Here is a 17,441-nt window from a genome sequence, read left to right on the forward strand (position 1 = left end):
TTTTATTAAAAAAAAAAAAACACAAAACAAAATCAAAACAAACAAACAAACACTGGCATTAAGGCTGGAAGAATAAATGAACATCAGGATCCCCTGCCTGCTTGCAACGTATCCTACTCACAGACATGGCCACGAACAAACCAAATGGAAACTCAGTACTCACAGGTCATCATGTGAAACCTGTTTGCTTTACAGTCTTGGCCATCTGATATTGCTCCATGTGACAGCACAGCTTTTGGGTAAATCTGTAGCTCTGGCCTGTGTCACTGTGTTCTTTTTTTTTCTTTTTTTTTTCTCCCAAATCTTCCTAAAAGGCAGTAGTTCTAGGGTCTGTTTAACTAAGGAAGCATGATTTCCCTCCAAATTTGTGTCTCATAGTGGACCATAATTACAATTTGAAGGTTTGTTTGCTTGTTTGCTGTCCTTGCAGTTGAAGGATTTATAAGAGATCCCTCGCATATATGTTAACTGTTACAGCACATGTTGGGAGTTTGTCCTGCAGCTGTCCCTTGGTGGGGCTACTTGCTGCAGTGATTCACAAAACTTGCAGGAATAACCTTTAAGACCTCAGTTCATTTTTCAAATGTGGCTAGAAGGCTTAAACATGATTACAGGTATACGCATTTATAATATTCAGCCAAAAACCTGACTTGTAACATCTTAAATATATTGAGTATATCATTCTCATAACGTATCTATACTAGGGAAAGAGAAGAACACACAAGTTAAGTGAAATACTTAATATCACTTTCTGAATGTATATGTTTTTCTGACATAAATGCTTTTTTTGAATTGATGTCGAAAACCAATGCCTAATTATATTGTGATTTGAAGAAGTACATAAAACAGTTCTCACGTGTGGTCTCAATTTACTCCAGACTTTATAAATTTCAGTTTCTGCCAAGAAGCTAAACTTTCCTTAATGTCCACATCTAGGACTGCTCATGTCTTCAGATATGCCATGCTTTCTGCAAGATTTGTAAAAAATTTCATTAAATATTGGCTAGAATGGTTTTAGGAATTTCAGGAATCATCTGCTTTTTAACACTGCCATAGTAAATTAAACAGTTAATGGTGTTTTGACATCAGTTAACAGAAGACAAATTCTTGGGAATAATCTTCATGGACTGAGGTAATTTTACTGTTCTTTCTTCAGATTTTTCAGCAGCTGAACCATTTCTTATTTGTCTTTGAGTATTACATAGCCCTGTCATTGTTCCATAATTTGTAAACTCAAACACTGACATTTTTATCACTACTAACGGTTACGGATTGACAAAACTCTTGTCCAAAGCACACTGAATGAAGAAGGCATTTACTGCCAAGATTTCCATTTATTGCTATGTCAAACTCCCTGTGCTCTTTGTACCACTGATGGTAGAGCTGAGGTAACCATCATTCATATGAGGTGAATAAGGTCATGCACAGCCTATGAAAAAGATGGTAAGGTGACCTTGTATGTCTTGTCTTATAAGGAGAAGTGATCAAAAAAATACCAGATGTGAGTGAGGGATGAAATAGGCTGTAATCCAGTCTCTTTTTGATGCTCAGCACAGCAATAGAAATGCAAGAAGAAAACCACCTTTTTTTTAAAAAAAAAAGATGGAAATATAAACCCTAGTATCCCATTAAACTATGCATTTGTTGTGATAATAGTCTTTCTACTGTGGCAGAAGGAGTTTTGCTGCCAGAATTTCACTGTTGCTTTCTATCAACCACCATTTGGCTGTTTTGGTGATGGAGATTTTTGTCCCATCCCAGCCTGGGGTCTCCCTCCTGGTCAGGCCCTACAGCTGTTTGCACATCTTCTCACTGTCCTGTGGGAACATGTTTTTGCCCACTTGTGCACAAACTGAACTGGGAACCATTTCATTGCTACGCAAAGGCTTTCTGAAACATACAACTTGGTGATTCTTCTAACTGGTGTATGTGAAACAGTTGTGTCTTGAGTCTGAAAACTGTCTTCTGCTACAATTTTTCATCACTATGATGCTAGTAATAGTAAGATTGCCCAGCTAATGGCATCCTAAGCTGCCTACTTTCAATTAGCAAGTTCATGACTACCGGAGTTCCTTACTTCATCTAAGCAAGGCGCTCTGCTTGCAACCATGCGTAAATTCAATGCTTAATTATATTGTTGGAACAGTAATTAAAATGTATTGGCATGACGTTGTCAATTAAAGCTATAATCATAAACTTCATGAGAAAGTATGCAGCGAGCCACACAGCAGTGGGAAGCAATAGCAGGCAAGACACCCTGGGGAGGGACCATCTTAAAAGTAACTCCTACAAGCGTTTTGCAGACCAGAATGGGCGCAGTTTGCATATATAGCATAGTGCATGGGGAACAGGATGGAATCCTTCAGATTGAGAGCAATTGTATGATTCTTTCCACACCGCATGGCCCTATGGCAATTGCCCTCCATCACTTCCCAGCTGCTGGCAGGCATTTTCCCTGTTGCCAGGGCAGCTCTGTGAAGGCATCCCACATCAAAGTATCAAGCTGGAAATTGTTGCCTTGAGAGGGCTGTTCTATCTTCACTATTCTCCAAAAGCTCTGCCATGGAGCATGGTGTGGGCTTCAAGCTACCTCCCCACCCCTTCAAAGGTCTGCCTGGGAGCAATGCAGGCACCAAAGCGCTGTGGGATCTGGCCCCCTCCAGCAGTATAGGCTGCAAAGCCCTGGGGAAGTTGTGCCCTTCCAGCAACACAGGCTGCAAAGTGCTGGGGGATTCAAGCCTTCCACCAGCCCCAGCCTTGAGAGCAGTGACCAAGGAGCAACAGGAGTAAGGACACAAGTCCTGTGCTAGGAGCAAGGCCATGACATTATGCTCCACAGCTTGCATGAGGCAGCTGCTGGACGTCCTGCAGACAACCTTCCCGCTGAGGTTTCCTTTTCTCATGTTTTCTTCATTAATCTCCTCGTTTTGTGCGTTGTTCAGGTCTGCTGCCGCTGTGTGTATTCTATTTGATGTTTACAGATTGTTTCTGTTAACTGCCACAGGTTTACACCTTATGAATGGTATAACCCCCACCCGTGCAACCCAGACTCAGATGTGGTGGAAAACAATTTTACTTTACTAAATAGTTTCTGGTTTGGAGTTGGAGCTCTCATGCAGCAAGGTACATCGGTTACACTTCGTTGTCACACACATCCCACAGTCTGCTTAAGGGCTTCTGTGCTGGTAAACTCCACCCTCTGTAATTACAACTTATACTGTAAAACCTGATCTCAGAACTAAAGCGATACGGGAAAGGAAGAAAGTAACATATCTCCAGAGCTAGGAGATGGCAGAGGAGGGCAACCTGCAAAATCCAAGATAGGGCTATAGCAGGAACAAGGAGGGGAAGTTTGGGAAAGAGGTAAGCAGATAGGGCCACATCGGAGTTGCTGGAGTTAAACAGAAAATATTCATTAGAAGAATATGATGTTCTTTATGCTGAAGTTCAGTCTGTTGACTTAAGAGGTTTGGCAATAGGAAAATGTCTTCCCAATTGGGCTTCATCCCAATAGAATCAGTAACAGCCTTAGCTACCCGAGAAAAAATGTTTTCACTGACAAACAGAAAAGATAATGCAATTTCTTCAGAAGGACTGTTAAGTATGTTGGCGCTTGTTAAACGCTTTGTATAAAACGAAAACCAAACCTTTTTTTTATGGCTTTTCTGCAGGTATGAGTCCCATCCTTCTGTAAACGCATCCAACCCTAGAAGCATTAACTTAATACAGTCACAAGCACCTGTTGCTGATGGTTTTGGAAACAGCTGACATTATACTCAATTGACAAGGAAGGGCAGTGAAGCACATTTCGTATGGGAAGTAAAAGAGATATGTATCCTGACCACATTTGGTTATGGCATATATATTCAAAGGTTTCCAATTAAGTTACTATTCACAAAACTGGGGTCCACTGAAAGGGATGAAAATAATTTCTGTCAAAATTTCTACTTGAATCAAAGCTGAACAAAAAAACCCGCACCACAACAACTACCAAAAAGGCAATCCAGAAGAAATACCATTTTGCTTCAGTATTAGATTCCTAAACATTTAAGTAAGGAGTGTAAAACCATCTCTACACTCATGCAGGTACAGTTTATTCTTCCCTTTTTAACAGACATGAGTAGAAGTAAAAGAAACATTAGGAGGATCTTTCCTAGACGTGGTATAGATTGTCTTGTATCTAGGATGCCCTTGCTTATATTGGTGCAGTAATGCATTGACAGAATAGAAATGCTCTCTGAAGCCATTCAAAGCCTCACAGAAATGGTTTTGAAGGTGACCAGCCAAAGGAAGAGCCATTCTGTTTTGCTCCTTTGTTTCATTGTCCTTCCAACTGATCAGTGAAATGCAGACTGAGGTTTTACAGTATCAGGCAGGTGTGTGTATATAGATGTGACTGCCGTGTGTGTGAAAGTGCCCCAGGATTTTGTGTTTCAATGTACTGCCTTTTTTGGAGTTTACCATCATCCACAGCAAACTGTGGGATGCGATGTCTGCTCGTTACCACTACCTTGGGTACATGACAGTCAGCCCCAACCAGACTCTGCTTGTCTTTCAAGAAGCATAAAAACAAAACAAGAGAAAGAAAGAAAGAAAAAACATTTGTAAGGCAACACAAATGTTTCCATGTATAAACTTGTGGTGCGTGTGATTGTAAGTGCATCATCGCTAATGTGAAGAGCTTGAACATGGAGTGAATGGTTGTGAGATTCTGCATCTAGTGTTATACTCTTTCTTGTTGACAGCAGCTGCTTGCTATGCTTGATTGGAAGCCACTTGTTATTAAATTTTAAAATGTGATGATCAGACTTTCTCTTTTCTACAGAGCGTGAGCAAAGTCTGGATCAGGATTGGCTGTCATGTCTGCCATAAAAAGGCACTAGAGAGACTTCAGCAAGTATTGTCCCTGACCCTGAGTCTTACTAGCAACATTCCTATTTAGATGTTATTTCTCCTGGTTTTCCCCTGAAAGTCTCAAATATGTTATGTATACTCCGAAAGCATCCAAATGGGTCACATTTCATCAAATTCATTTAGAGAAACCACTACTTTCAGCAAGGCAAGTTACCTGCCAGAGCCCCCTTCCAGCCAGATGGGCAGAACAGTAGTACTCAGCTCAGGAGAGTGCTTAGGATGAAGTCAGGGGCGTGAAGCTTATCCTAGTGCTCTCTGCTGCAGTCAGGGGACACGAAAAGGTGAACAATAAAATAATCATGGGGCTGATCAAAAGAGATGCTGGGCCTGCTTGTTTCAGCTGGGATGAGAGCATGCTCAGCACCTTCCAAAAGCAAAAACCAATGCTCACTACATAATTAATAGACCCAGGAGTCTTGAGCTTAATTGCACAGAATGTATTCTGCTTTTTCACAAACAATGCTTGGCAGAGAGAATCATGGGAGGTTTGGCACCCCACAGATTCAACACACAGGGCTTCTCCACCTGCCTATTTGTGCCGCCATGCAGCTGCGCTGGCAGATTTCTTTGTTGCTTGTTCAGCAGTTTGTGGCAGTAGGGTGAGGGGAAATGGCCACAAATTGAAGCATAGGAAGTTCCACACAAATGTTTGTGGGAACTCCTTCCCAGTGCAGTGACGGAGCAGTGGCACAGCTGCACAGAGAGGTGGTGGAGTCTCCTTCTCTGGAGATATTCCAGACCCGCCTGGACGCCTACCTGTGCAACCTGGGCTAGGGAGCTGCTTTGGCAGGGGGTTGGACTCCATGATCTCTGGAGGTCCCTTCCAACCCCTACAACTCTATGATTCTGTGATTATTTGTGTGTACACATCAGAGCTATGTGTTTGCATCGGGGATCAAGTTCAGAATCTGTATGTGTGGAGCTTCCTGAGCTTTAAACGTGTTACACCATCAGGATGATCTGAATCAGCGGTCTTCGAAGCCAGCTTTTGCAGTTCAATCCCAGCTTGAAGAGAAATACACAATTCTGAGACCAACAATGTAAAATAAATAAATAAAAATAAAAGGATACCACTTAATGTCATGAAAAAAAAAAATAAACCTAATCTGGAAGAAAAAGGAAGTAAAATAGAACACAAACCCAAATAGAGCTACAGCTCTAGAAATGGGTAGACTGGAATCAAATTTTAAGCAAGAGCTTTTGCTTTTAGGCTGCTGGCCTAATTTGAAATCCATGTAGCACCAGAGCAGCACAGGCACAGCATCTGCTCTTGCAATTCGGCAGTTCTGTCAGCTTCCTGAAACCCTAGGGCTACGCTCAGCACTGACCTTTAAAAGACATGTCTATATGTTTACGAAGCTGAGTTAAATCTGTTTGCTAGCTGTTTGTAAGCTTCTTACCCTTTCAGTCTTTGCCCCAGAAGTCATGCTCACAGTTTTTGCAAAGTCTGAAAATATTATCTATAACCCACTTACATTTCTTCCAGAAATCATTAAATAGTTCAGGAAAGAGAATGCATTATCAGGATGTTTTCCAGTAATATAAATATTTATTACATCAAAAGTTTTACATGCTGAGCTTTCCATTCACAAGCAGAATACATTCTTTAGTCCATCTTTCATCAGTAAAATAATTATGCTGATGCTTGATTTTGAAATCAGAAGTATTCAGGTGCACATCTAAGTATTTTGCCAAACCAGATCCCCAAATCCCATTTAATGAGCTAAGTTCAGAGGGGAGACCTCAAAAATAAACAAACAAACAAACAAACAAAAAAAACAGCATTAAACCTGCATGAAAATGCTTAGACATATGAGTACCTGTGTTGCTTACATTCAGCCTGAGCTGTTAAGAAGCCATTTTAGTGCATTTAACACTCAAGCTGGGTTATTCCATGGGATTTTATGACTGTGGCAGATCACTTATATGCACTCCTATGTACACATACATATATCACTGATACTTATCAGTGTGACTTGCAGGCAGAACTGCTAAACCCTTTTCATTGACAGCTAGTGACAAATTCAATGTCCAAAATTTTGCATTGCCCTGTACATCCAAAGCATACTTCCATTCACAGTCTGAATTTTAAAATGTAAATCACACTTTTGTAGTAAGACACACTCTGGGTAGTGAGCTCAAGTTCATGCAGGCTTATTAATACTCTGGAAGCATATTGCTCTCCTTGTTCCTACTTACTTCGGTATGTGGATAGGAGGCACAGAGAGCAGCTTCCTCTTGTAAGGCATTTCTCTTCAGCAGTTTATAAGTAGAACAGCATTCTGCTAAAGATCTCTGGTTAAAAGTATTGATTACAGCATACTGACAAAAAGAAATTCAGGAATTGGATAAAAAATACTAGTACAACTTGTTTGGGTTGCAAGGTTAATGGCACAATGAGCGTTAGCTCAGAGAGGTAATGGGGTTTAGATCCAAGGATAATTCCATTTGTCATGTACCATGGCATACATCCCCTTCACAGTGTGTTACCATTATAAATGTTAGATGTGCATCTGTGAGATTACTGTTTAAATCATTTTATTGTACTATGGCTCATAAAAGCATTCTGTGCCTAAAAATAGTCTGTGGTATCAGAAAAGGCATATTTCAGTGTCGTTTTAATATGATTGTTTTGATGATATTGTAACAGGATCAGAGCTCATGCCCAAAGCTCTTTCCACCAGAATAGTTGGAGGAATATGGTGGTTTTTCACCTTAATCATAATCTCATCCTATACTGCCAACCTGGCTGCCTTCCTGACCGTAGAAAGGATGGAATCCCCCATTGATTCAGCCGACGATTTGGCAAAGCAAACCAAAATAGAGTACGGGGCTGTTAGAGATGGATCCACAATGACCTTCTTCAAGGTAAGATGGCATCAGCCAGCTCTGAGATGTCAAACTGACCCGTGGCTGATCACCTACTACTATGTATGCTGTGAGGTGCCTTTGATGGGAGAACATGAAGGGAACAAGGCTATGGACCTGGGGACATTCTTCCTCAGATTGCTTCTCACAGCAGGATCTCAGCTTCTTACAAACAGTTGGCTAAAATTGATTCTGAAGATCACATTTGCACTGGAAAAATACCGTAGGTAGACAAATTACAAGCTGCTTTGCCCCTTTCTTAAAATACTCTGTGGTCAGCATTATGCAGACTTAATATATTGGTCACATATACACATAAACACATCTGTAAGTAAAGGCTCATTTTGCATGGATAATTGCTTTGTAGATAAATTGGTTAGTTGTTTTTTTTTTTCTTTTTTTCTTTTTAATTGTTTTTGTTTGTTTTTGAAATGTTAGTATTAATTAGGTACAAGATGGGTTAATCTCATGAAATGTCAATTTTAAAAGCTAACCAGCTACAGATATAGGAAATACATACAAAAATCCTGTGACAATTAGAATTAATTAGCAGCTTCATTGACAGTCTCAGCAGGGAAGTTTAATGAAGTGGTATCATGATTTTCACTGTAGCATCCAAGAATGATGTTTATAGATAGTCAGATATGCAGTGCCTTTGAGGATGAGATACTCTGGTGAAACAACATGTAGGGCAAAATAACACCTGAATTTGCATGAGCAGATTCAGCTTCTGTGCTGAGAGTCCCAATGTTCCAGCCTCTATCCCCCTGTAGTGTTTTAACCACAACCCCTTGTATTTCTACATGAGGCAAAGTGAGCATTTCCTTGCTCAGAAAGAATCAGTATTTGGGTCATTTCTCAAAACTAGAAATGCTCATCAAGGTCATTTCAATTGTGTAGCATCACCATCCCTAGTGGAGTTGTCAAGGGTGAACTCACCTTGTAATGGCTCTCCTGTGACTGAATATAAATGTTTCTGTGCTGAAAGAAATGCACGGAGTACAGCATTTTTCATAGCCTTGTTATAGTCAGTTCTTGGAAGGATGAGCAGACATTTCTGTTAAGACATACTGGGAAATCCATCTCAGGATATTCCTGGAAACTTCATGAGGCAAGGACAGGATCTCGATGGTAATGCAAGGCAGTGGGAAACAACCATTGCTGCCTTCTGGAATGCTTTGGGGCATTTCCTGGGTATGAGCTCTTCACTACCTAAAGACAGCCACTGCCATTGCTATTCTGAAGTCAAATTCAGCACCAGAAATAACTTTTCAGAAATGTGTTCCTTCCACAGTAATTCATTGGAAATAACTTGTAATTTCACCACAAGAGGTTTAGGACAAATTTCTAGAGCTGTTTCCAGCTCTACAGTGATATTTTTTTGCACCATTAATCCTTCAGGGTAAAACTTAGAGGCTTAGAAGTATGCAAGCCTCTTAAAATAATAAGGTGATTGAATATCTATATGCTATACATGTTAGCTTACTTGTGCCTGAAATATGCATGTACATAAAACCTGATGAAAGGACATCAGTTTTAGTACAGAATGGAGACAGATAAGCTGGCAGAGTGAAGGTGACATAGTGACAGATGCAGAGAAAATACAATTCATTGCACTTGTAATCAGTGACACACATACAATTCTATATAAATAAATGTTATTATTTTTATTACAGAAGCCTTTCAAGAGTCTCGCAATATTAGTACTTTGACCAAAAGTTCAAAAATTTCATAGTATGTGTACAGTAAATACAACAAGTACTTATGTATGCAAAAGGAAGTCTGTGTGCCCTGCTAGGGCACGATTTTGCCTTCCTTGTACTGCAAAATACTGCATATATTTCTGGAGCTAAGTAAACACACACACAGCCACATAAACAGCAGTGAGAGAACTGGGAGGATGTAAAACCCCAGCCCTGTACACAAATTTGGTCAAAATCCAATATATCTATGCTATATCTCTTCCATTGCTTTCTTGCCCCTCTGTGATAATAGATGTTATTCTCAACTTACAAGTCCAGCCAGGTTCCACCTGCAGGTGTGCAGTCATTTCTCCACTTAAATCAATGTGAAGTCAGTTGAATCAAGTTGCTAAGTCAAGAAGCTGAGATCTTTCTATCAAACTTATCTGAATAAGAAATACATCTTTCTAGTAAATTCAATACCTGATTCAATTTGCTGAATAAATGCATCATCAGTTTCAAAAAGTATTCCCAGCTGAGCGGTACAAATGCCTTCTACTTGTGAACAGCCACTTAGCCATTTTCAAAGCTTACTGGTATCCAGTAGCTTAAAGTCTTGGTTGAGACTTATGTGAAATTCACAGGTATTGAATTCACGGGAAATCGCATTAGCATTTCAAACTCAAAGAACCAGAAAATCAGCTGCTCACAGGAATCTCCCAGATGTTGGCATTTAATGAGCATTAGTGGTCTCCAACACAGTGAACCTAAAATCAACTGTGATGGCTTCAAACCAAAGATAGGGACTGGGAAGGAGGTGAGGACATACTGCTCCAGAATTGGGGAAGTGTATGCATGGAGGAGACCGTGGGCTCATTTTTTCACCAAAAATTGGTTTGTGTGTGTCTGACTCATGCTAGGTAGTGGCACAAAATAGTTCAGCAATGGTTGGCTATGCTCTCTTGAGACAATCAGTGTCTAGCAGTCCAACTTCCTGTAGGTCTAACATGCTATTTCATCCAGAAGCAACGCTGTGCTCAGTAGGTTTGGGTAGCACGCAGGGGAAGAGCAAGGTTTAATCATGTTAGCACTGTGCAACTGCTTGAAGGTTTTTGGATTGCAGATAGCACCTCTTGAGGGCAGCAGGCACAGAGAACTCTGAGCAGGTTCAGTTTGTCTTTTCACAGCCTCTGAGGACCTTTCTCTGTAGAGTGCTCCCACAGAACAGGGAGGGGAGTAGGGAGGAAGGGACGTCCAGTACCTCATGGAAGTGACTATGGCTTCTGGCACCCCTCTCCCCCATGCCACTGGGTAGTGATACTTACTGAGGCCAGTGGCAAAAATTCCCTAAACTTCTGTGGGAAAAGGATAGGTCTTTAATCCTGATTGCAAAGGAAAGCTGAAGGCAGAACTTTGCTTAGAAGCCACTTTAGGTTTGTTTCTCATGCTTTATCCTTGAAAAATGTGATTTCAAGGCAACAATAGCAGCACAAAAGAGCCAGTGCTTTACCCATCATCAGGCTTTTGGACAAGCACATTTGCCCTGATAGGCAGCAACCCTGATACTGAGTGCAACAGTATCCAGCTGCACTAATTTGCTGGGTTATGTATAATTATTTGCTGTAATCCATGTAACAGCATTAGCCCAAAAAACTTCAAAGCACTTCACAGTTGTGCCAGTAATGGAGTTCCTGGCACTGCAAAGGAAGCAGATGAAGCATAAAGCACAGTGAGAGTAAAAGGATGTAGGAAGGAAAACCATTCCTTCATTCAAGATATGCAATTGACATCATTCATAGAAAACAAAATGGTAGGGCCTGTGGAGGTGGAGGAAATGTTGACAAGCGTAATTTGGGTGCTGCTATGATTCTGAGTCCTCATTTTTCCTCCTTAGAAATCCAAGATATCAACATATGAAAAAATGTGGGCATTCATGAGCAGCAGGCAGCAGACAGCACTGGTGAAGAACAATGATGAGGGAATCCAGCGTGTGCTTACGACAGACTATGCGCTGCTGATGGAGTCCACCAGCATTGAGTATGTGACTCAGAGAAACTGCAACCTCACTCAGATCGGGGGACTCATCGATTCGAAAGGCTATGGAGTGGGAACCCCTATTGGTAAGATGTTTTCCAGCACAGTTGTTGTGGAGCACTGCCAGCAATGTCCTCTACAGATGTGTAGATGGCCACCTGGATGATGCCCTTATTCTTTTAGAAAGTATTTTCATCAAAACAGGCTCTGGGAGTCTCCTTTAAGGCAAAAGATCTCCTCTTGCCTCCACTTATCTGCAAGCAGCTTCTGTAGCCAAGAGGGAATAGAGCAGTGCAGGCTACATCTGCAGAGCAATGTCAAATAACCTGCTTGCCTTCTGGAGCATCCCATTTGTGACAAACTGGGTGTCCCCTGTGCTTCTCTGTTCTAAGTCCAAGTTGCACTACTGAATTATCGCTTGCTTTGTGAAATCAGGTAGTGTCCTGGGGAAGGAGGGAGAATAAATGTTGTGTCCAACATACATATCTGAAAGGAAGTATGAAAGGGGACCAATTTCTGTTCTATTTTGAGACTCGAGGGCTGCACATAAGAACAATGAGAAGCAATTGCAAGGTTCTGCCTCTGCATCAGGGACTTCAGTGTGTCAAGATAAGCAGAGCTCAAGATTCCCAGGCTCTGTGAACTCTTTCCAGCAGACCTTTTTTCTCATACTCAGTGTCCTTTACAAGATTTTTTCTAATTGCAGAGAATTGGATAATGTGCGTTTTAATCTTTGCTTGCTTGTTATGTGTTTTCAGATCTTGTGAATAATGGGTACTAGGCAGCCAGATCTTTTTCTTGCATTATATATTTCATACTGCTCACATATACATTTACATGGCCTCACTCAGTTAGTAGCTAAGCAATTCTATTGACCTCAGGGGAATTAACTAGAGTTTATACAAGTATAACAGGTGAAGCATTTGGTCTGTTAGTTACTTGGTATATGAGATATAAATAAGAGAAGAAAAACACGACTGCACTTCAAACTGTGATTCTTTATGTCGCTGAGCACCTCAGGTCATCACACAGATAATATTTTAAGGATATTTTTCTGCTGTCTATATGAGGATGGCCTTCTGTCCTTAAGGAAAGTGGTACAAAAGTTAAAATATCCCCAAATAAAGACAAAAGAATGGCAAGAGTTTTTTTGCAGTTTTAAAGCTGCCACGCTTTAAACGAAGAACAATGAAGGAATAATTGGAACAGATGGCAATCCTCAGAGCGAGTGCATCCAATTGGAAATACAGCTGTGAAATATATTTATAAGATATTTCTTGTATGATAAATGTGCCTTGATTATTTTTTTATTTCTTAAGGAAAAACAGCAAAATTTAGGGGAATAGATACCTCTAAGCTCTATGGAGTATTGTGGTGTTATTGGGCTTTTTAAATTTTCAAAAAGCTAATATCACACACAAGATAAAGTGTCTAGATCTTTGCAGCATTCACATAAACCCCAAAGCCTCTGTCAGTGTCTCACAGCATTCAAAACAGTAGCACTGCAGAAGCTGCGCTGAAAACAAGACTTATCTGTGATCCTTAAGACCAAAGTTTCAGCAAGTCTGAGTCTGCATTCACTCCTTCAGGAGAATCTACAACCACATGGTTATGGTTTGCAGCAGCAAAAGCATGACTTGCACTCCAAAATTTCCAGAGAATGAGCTGAATACCATCACCACTTGGTTCCCAAGGAAACAATTCATCTATGGATTCAGGGAATATCAACTCTGCAAGTAGAAAATTGCAGATATAAGCTGTCTTCATTTTTCATTGTGCTGAGCTAGGGAGACAGAAATTCAGGTGGATCAACAAACATCTCTGTTTATGCTTATTAGTGAGCCCTGGGTCACAGGGAGGAGGGTCTTCATTAGATTCTTGGCACAGATCAGTACTGATGAAAAATTTGCAGTGATGGTTCATGGTGAGCTTGCTGCAGTCTGGAAGCAGTGCTGTAACAGAGGTGCCTCTATGCAAGACTTATCCAAAATGTCACCCTGGGAGGAATCCAGCTGAAGAAAGCAACACTATTATAGGTGTCAGGATAGTATTAATTCCAGTATCACTGCCAGTGCTGATGTGAGTAATTCTAACACTAGAGCTGTTACCTGTTACATGGGAGACTGCTAAGAAAGTATGTGGATGTATTTCTTGTCCTGAGAGGTAGGTTGTTAATAGCTCAGTGGCCATAAATGCTGTGCTGAATATTCAAAGGGGTCTTGAGATGGATTTGTGTGCAGTTTTAGTGCTCACCAATAAACCATCACCAATCCAGCACTCCAAGCACACTTGAACTTCAAAAGCACATGTAGAAATATAGATGCACCTTCCTTCTACCCTCAAGATGAATTGTGATAATCCTGCTGGCAACAAAAACATCACAAGAAAGAATGAATATCCCCACAAATCCTGTGCCATGACTCAGGCTGCTTCGCTTTGCCTAACAGCTCTGTTCTTTCAGACAAGGGAAAATAGATGATACCTACAATATAAAAAACTCCAGCCATCAGAGCGACAAACCTCTCCTAAGGTAGAAATAATTTTGCTTTTTCTTCTGGAAGGTGTTGTTGTTTTCAGAGGTAATAACTCACTTATCTGTGTAATATAAAGACAGTTTTGAAAGTGTATCTGTTTCATTTTCTGCTGTGCTTGTTTTTGGCTCTTTAATAGCATGCATAGAAATCATCTATTCTTACAGCCAGCGTATTTTCCTTTCAGAGCTGGCTATCCAAAGCGGTAGCTGCTGACTGCTGGCTTCCCAGATGGACTTCGTATAATCTGACACGTCTCTTGGCATCTGTGGTCACAGCATGTCCTATTGCTGGCAGTAGGGTACGCTGAAAAATAGCTGAGTGTTGGCACAACAGAGAACTGCCGTTTTTTTTTTTGCACTGGCTCTCCTCGGACAGTGCTGCAGGCTAAAGGGAATGGAAAGAGAGAGAGGGAGTTGCATTCATGGTACAGTTATTTTTAATAGTGTCCTACGCAACAGTGTAAGAATGAAAAGTGAAACCAAGGCCAAATATCCCATGCCACTTAGATATATGAGAACAAAAAAGTAGTACTTAGTGAGATTTTCCTGTCCACATTCACATGCACCCCACCATCACTGAAACTCGGGGCACACCTTCTGCCTTGAATTTTGTTCATGTTGATGAATTGCAACTGCTTTAACTTGTAGCAAAATGTGACTCCTTGTGAAATTCTAGCTAGAGGGAATAGTCACATTAATGTGCTAGAGGAGAGGAAATAATGGCAGTTAGCTGCATGGATGAGGGACTGGTGATATTGGCTGTATTTCAGCCCAGACACCTAAAGCTTCCAACTGCAGGAATTCAACATGGCAGAGGTTGGGGGCACATATATGTCTTCAGAGGCAAACAGCTTTTCTTGTAATCCTCTCCTGCTTGCTATCATAGAATCCTTGCCCTATAAACAAAAGCCTCCCTCACAATGCCAAAACAAAAAAAAAAAAAAAAAAACCAAAAAAACCTTCTGCTTGTCTTCTATAGTTACTAACAGGATTGCTGCTATTGTTGATAGCGTCAACTTCTGGCAGCACCAAAAAGGTTAATTGACAGTAATTTTTTTAGCAACAATGTGCTCCAAAACTGAGATGAGGGGCAGACATCTCCCTTGTCCCGCTTTGAGGCTACAGATTTGTGCATCTGTTAGAGCTGCTGGCTTAACTGAATCCTGAGCAACAGAGATTTTGGAAGATGGAGATCTAGACCAGTGCATGAGAAGCAAACCTAAACAGACTGAACTGCCCGATGTGACCCTGCTATTTGCCAGATACTGTACAGAGCCATTAATGATGTTGAGCCTGAAAATGCATCATTTAGCAAACTGTTGGCCTGAAAATAAAAAAGCATTAAGTAGTTGCTATTTTCAGCTTGAAGTGCCAATAATGTTGCAAGTCAAGGAAAAAAAGGGCTAGGCCAGCTTGTGTTCTTCTAAGCTCTAAGGTAAATGAAGTGGAGTTGTGGGCATATGAAGGTATAAATGAGAAGAGAATGTTTTTGGCTGACTGTGGGTTTCCTTAGACAGTTACTCATTTTATATGCAGTAGGAAAAATAAACAGATGCTGAAGTAAATAGAAGAGATGTAAAGTAGAAAGTCTCAAAGGATGCTTAAAGCAATATTCAGACATGATAGAGATGGATTCTTTAGCAAGCAAACCCACTGCCAAGGCTTAAATAAACCTCAGTAGGAGACCCTAGAAAACAACATGAATTCCCAAACAAATAACACCAAAGGAGCCTTCTGTTTTCCAGTCCCTAGGGCAGATACCAACAGCTTGTTGGTACTCTGTCCTCTTCCAGCTGAAGAGAAACAAAGAATTTCTAGCTGGAATAATCAGTCTTATAATAAGGGAGCAGTTTTGCTTCAGATAGCAGCAACATGCTCTTTCTCTGCCTTTACTTTGCTGCAGTCAGCGCTGACAAGTCTTGTTCTCATCTTGCAGGGTCACCTTACAGAGACAAGATCACCATTGCCATCCTCCAGCTCCAAGAGGAGGGGAAGCTCCACATGATGAAGGAAAAGTGGTGGCGAGGCAACGGCTGCCCTGAGGAGGACAGCAAAGAAGCCAGTGCTCTCGGGGTGGAGAATATTGGGGGCATCTTCATAGTGCTCGCTGCAGGGCTTGTTCTTTCAGTGTTTGTAGCCATTGGTGAATTTATTTATAAATCAAGGAAAAACAGTGATATTGAGCAGGTAAGTCATCCTTTTCCAGCTTGCTGATGTTTCTGGGAGGCTGAGGTCTATGGTGACTGCCTTATGTCTCTTTGCTGGGGCGCAGATGTTGTGTTGATGAACTCTCACCATTTGTTTCTGGCACTACAGAGAAATAATTTAGTAATAAGAATAGGGAAGCAACTCATCCACAGTCCAATTAGTTCTGTTTGATATGGCAGTGCAGAACAAGAGCAATTAATTTCTCAAACTGTTTCTGCTTGATCTTTAAGATTTAAAGTATAAATTACCTTGGAAAGGAATAAAGCAATTGTTTTTTTTTTTTTTTAAGGCATTAACATCAGCTCTTGAGTTAACAACAGGAATGTACTTCCAAATCTCTAGTGTAATTTTTTTCTTGCTCTAGAAAGCACTTCTTTCACAGCCGGGGTTTACACACTCTGTGCTGAAGCATGCACTTGAAAGCAGGGAAACCTGCTGAAAGGTGATGGATGCCACAGTAAAGTAAGATTATGGAACCAAACAAATTCTAGATATAGCTCCACTGAAGTTTAATGAGTGATATGAAAATACAGAGAGGAAACAAAGAAAATGTTATGTACAAATCATGTCTTCAGTGTTACAGAAGCTTGTGAATCTATTATCAAAATAGTGTGTAAACAGCCATTTACTGAGACCCAAATACAGTAAAAGAAACAAGACATATACAGCCACTTGGAGTCTATTCATGAAGCTGTCTACTGACCCTTTCACTCTGGCTGCCTTCCCTGGTTCTGGTCTGCTGCTAACAATGTCCTAGACCCCAGTTTGGCCCTGTTTGCATCAACTGCTAAAGCTGTTCTTGTCCTCTTCACTTCAATAGGGTGTTTCATACAAATGAGGATCATGTTGCACTGCAGGCTTAGTAGACTCTGAGACAGTAATTAAGATGTGGGTTCGTATCACATAACCTCAGGCATCTACTTCTAAGTGAGTTCTTTTTAACCTCAGTCTGCACTTAGATGGGAAAGGCAAGAGATTTTCAGTTCATCCTCTCCATCCAAGGTGTAGTCCTACAAAGCCGATGACATAAATGACAGAAAAGGTAGTCAAGAAAAATAAGGGATGAGTGGAAAGAGAACATCTTGAACTCTATCTCAGAGATGTGGTTTACACTGTACCAATGCTGAGACATCAGAGGGTTTGACATCTTAGCCAGAGCAAGCAGCCAAGACTGAGGGCCTGGAGAGGACAATGCCTCAGTA

The 17,441-nt window shown here is 40.9% G+C and overlaps 2 protein-coding genes across 5 annotated transcripts in view; one reads left to right on the forward strand and one right to left on the reverse strand.

Annotated features, from left to right (window-relative positions):
* Positions 1-17,441, reverse strand: part of BACH1 (BTB domain and CNC homolog 1) — a 506,041-nt gene that overhangs the window by 411,488 nt on the left and 77,112 nt on the right. The window lies entirely within an intron of this gene.
* Positions 1-17,441, forward strand: part of GRIK1 (glutamate ionotropic receptor kainate type subunit 1) — a 157,937-nt gene that overhangs the window by 131,204 nt on the left and 9,292 nt on the right. For all 4 annotated transcript variants that reach the window (XM_065741799.1, XM_065741800.1, XM_065741797.1 and 1 more), the window contains 4 exons: positions 3,005-3,123; positions 7,565-7,782; positions 11,359-11,584; positions 15,968-16,218. In XM_065741799.1, coding sequence (XP_065597871.1) covers positions 3,005-3,123; positions 7,565-7,782; positions 11,359-11,584; positions 15,968-16,218 — 814 coding nt within the window. The remainder of the gene's footprint in view (positions 1-3,004; positions 3,124-7,564; positions 7,783-11,358; positions 11,585-15,967; positions 16,219-17,441) is intronic.

Source organism: Cyrtonyx montezumae, unplaced genomic scaffold (assembly GCF_038088225.1).
Source record: "Cyrtonyx montezumae isolate F1298 unplaced genomic scaffold, pur_monq_1.0 scaffold_3, whole genome shotgun sequence".
Taxonomy (NCBI): domain Eukaryota; kingdom Metazoa; phylum Chordata; class Aves; order Galliformes; family Odontophoridae; genus Cyrtonyx; species Cyrtonyx montezumae.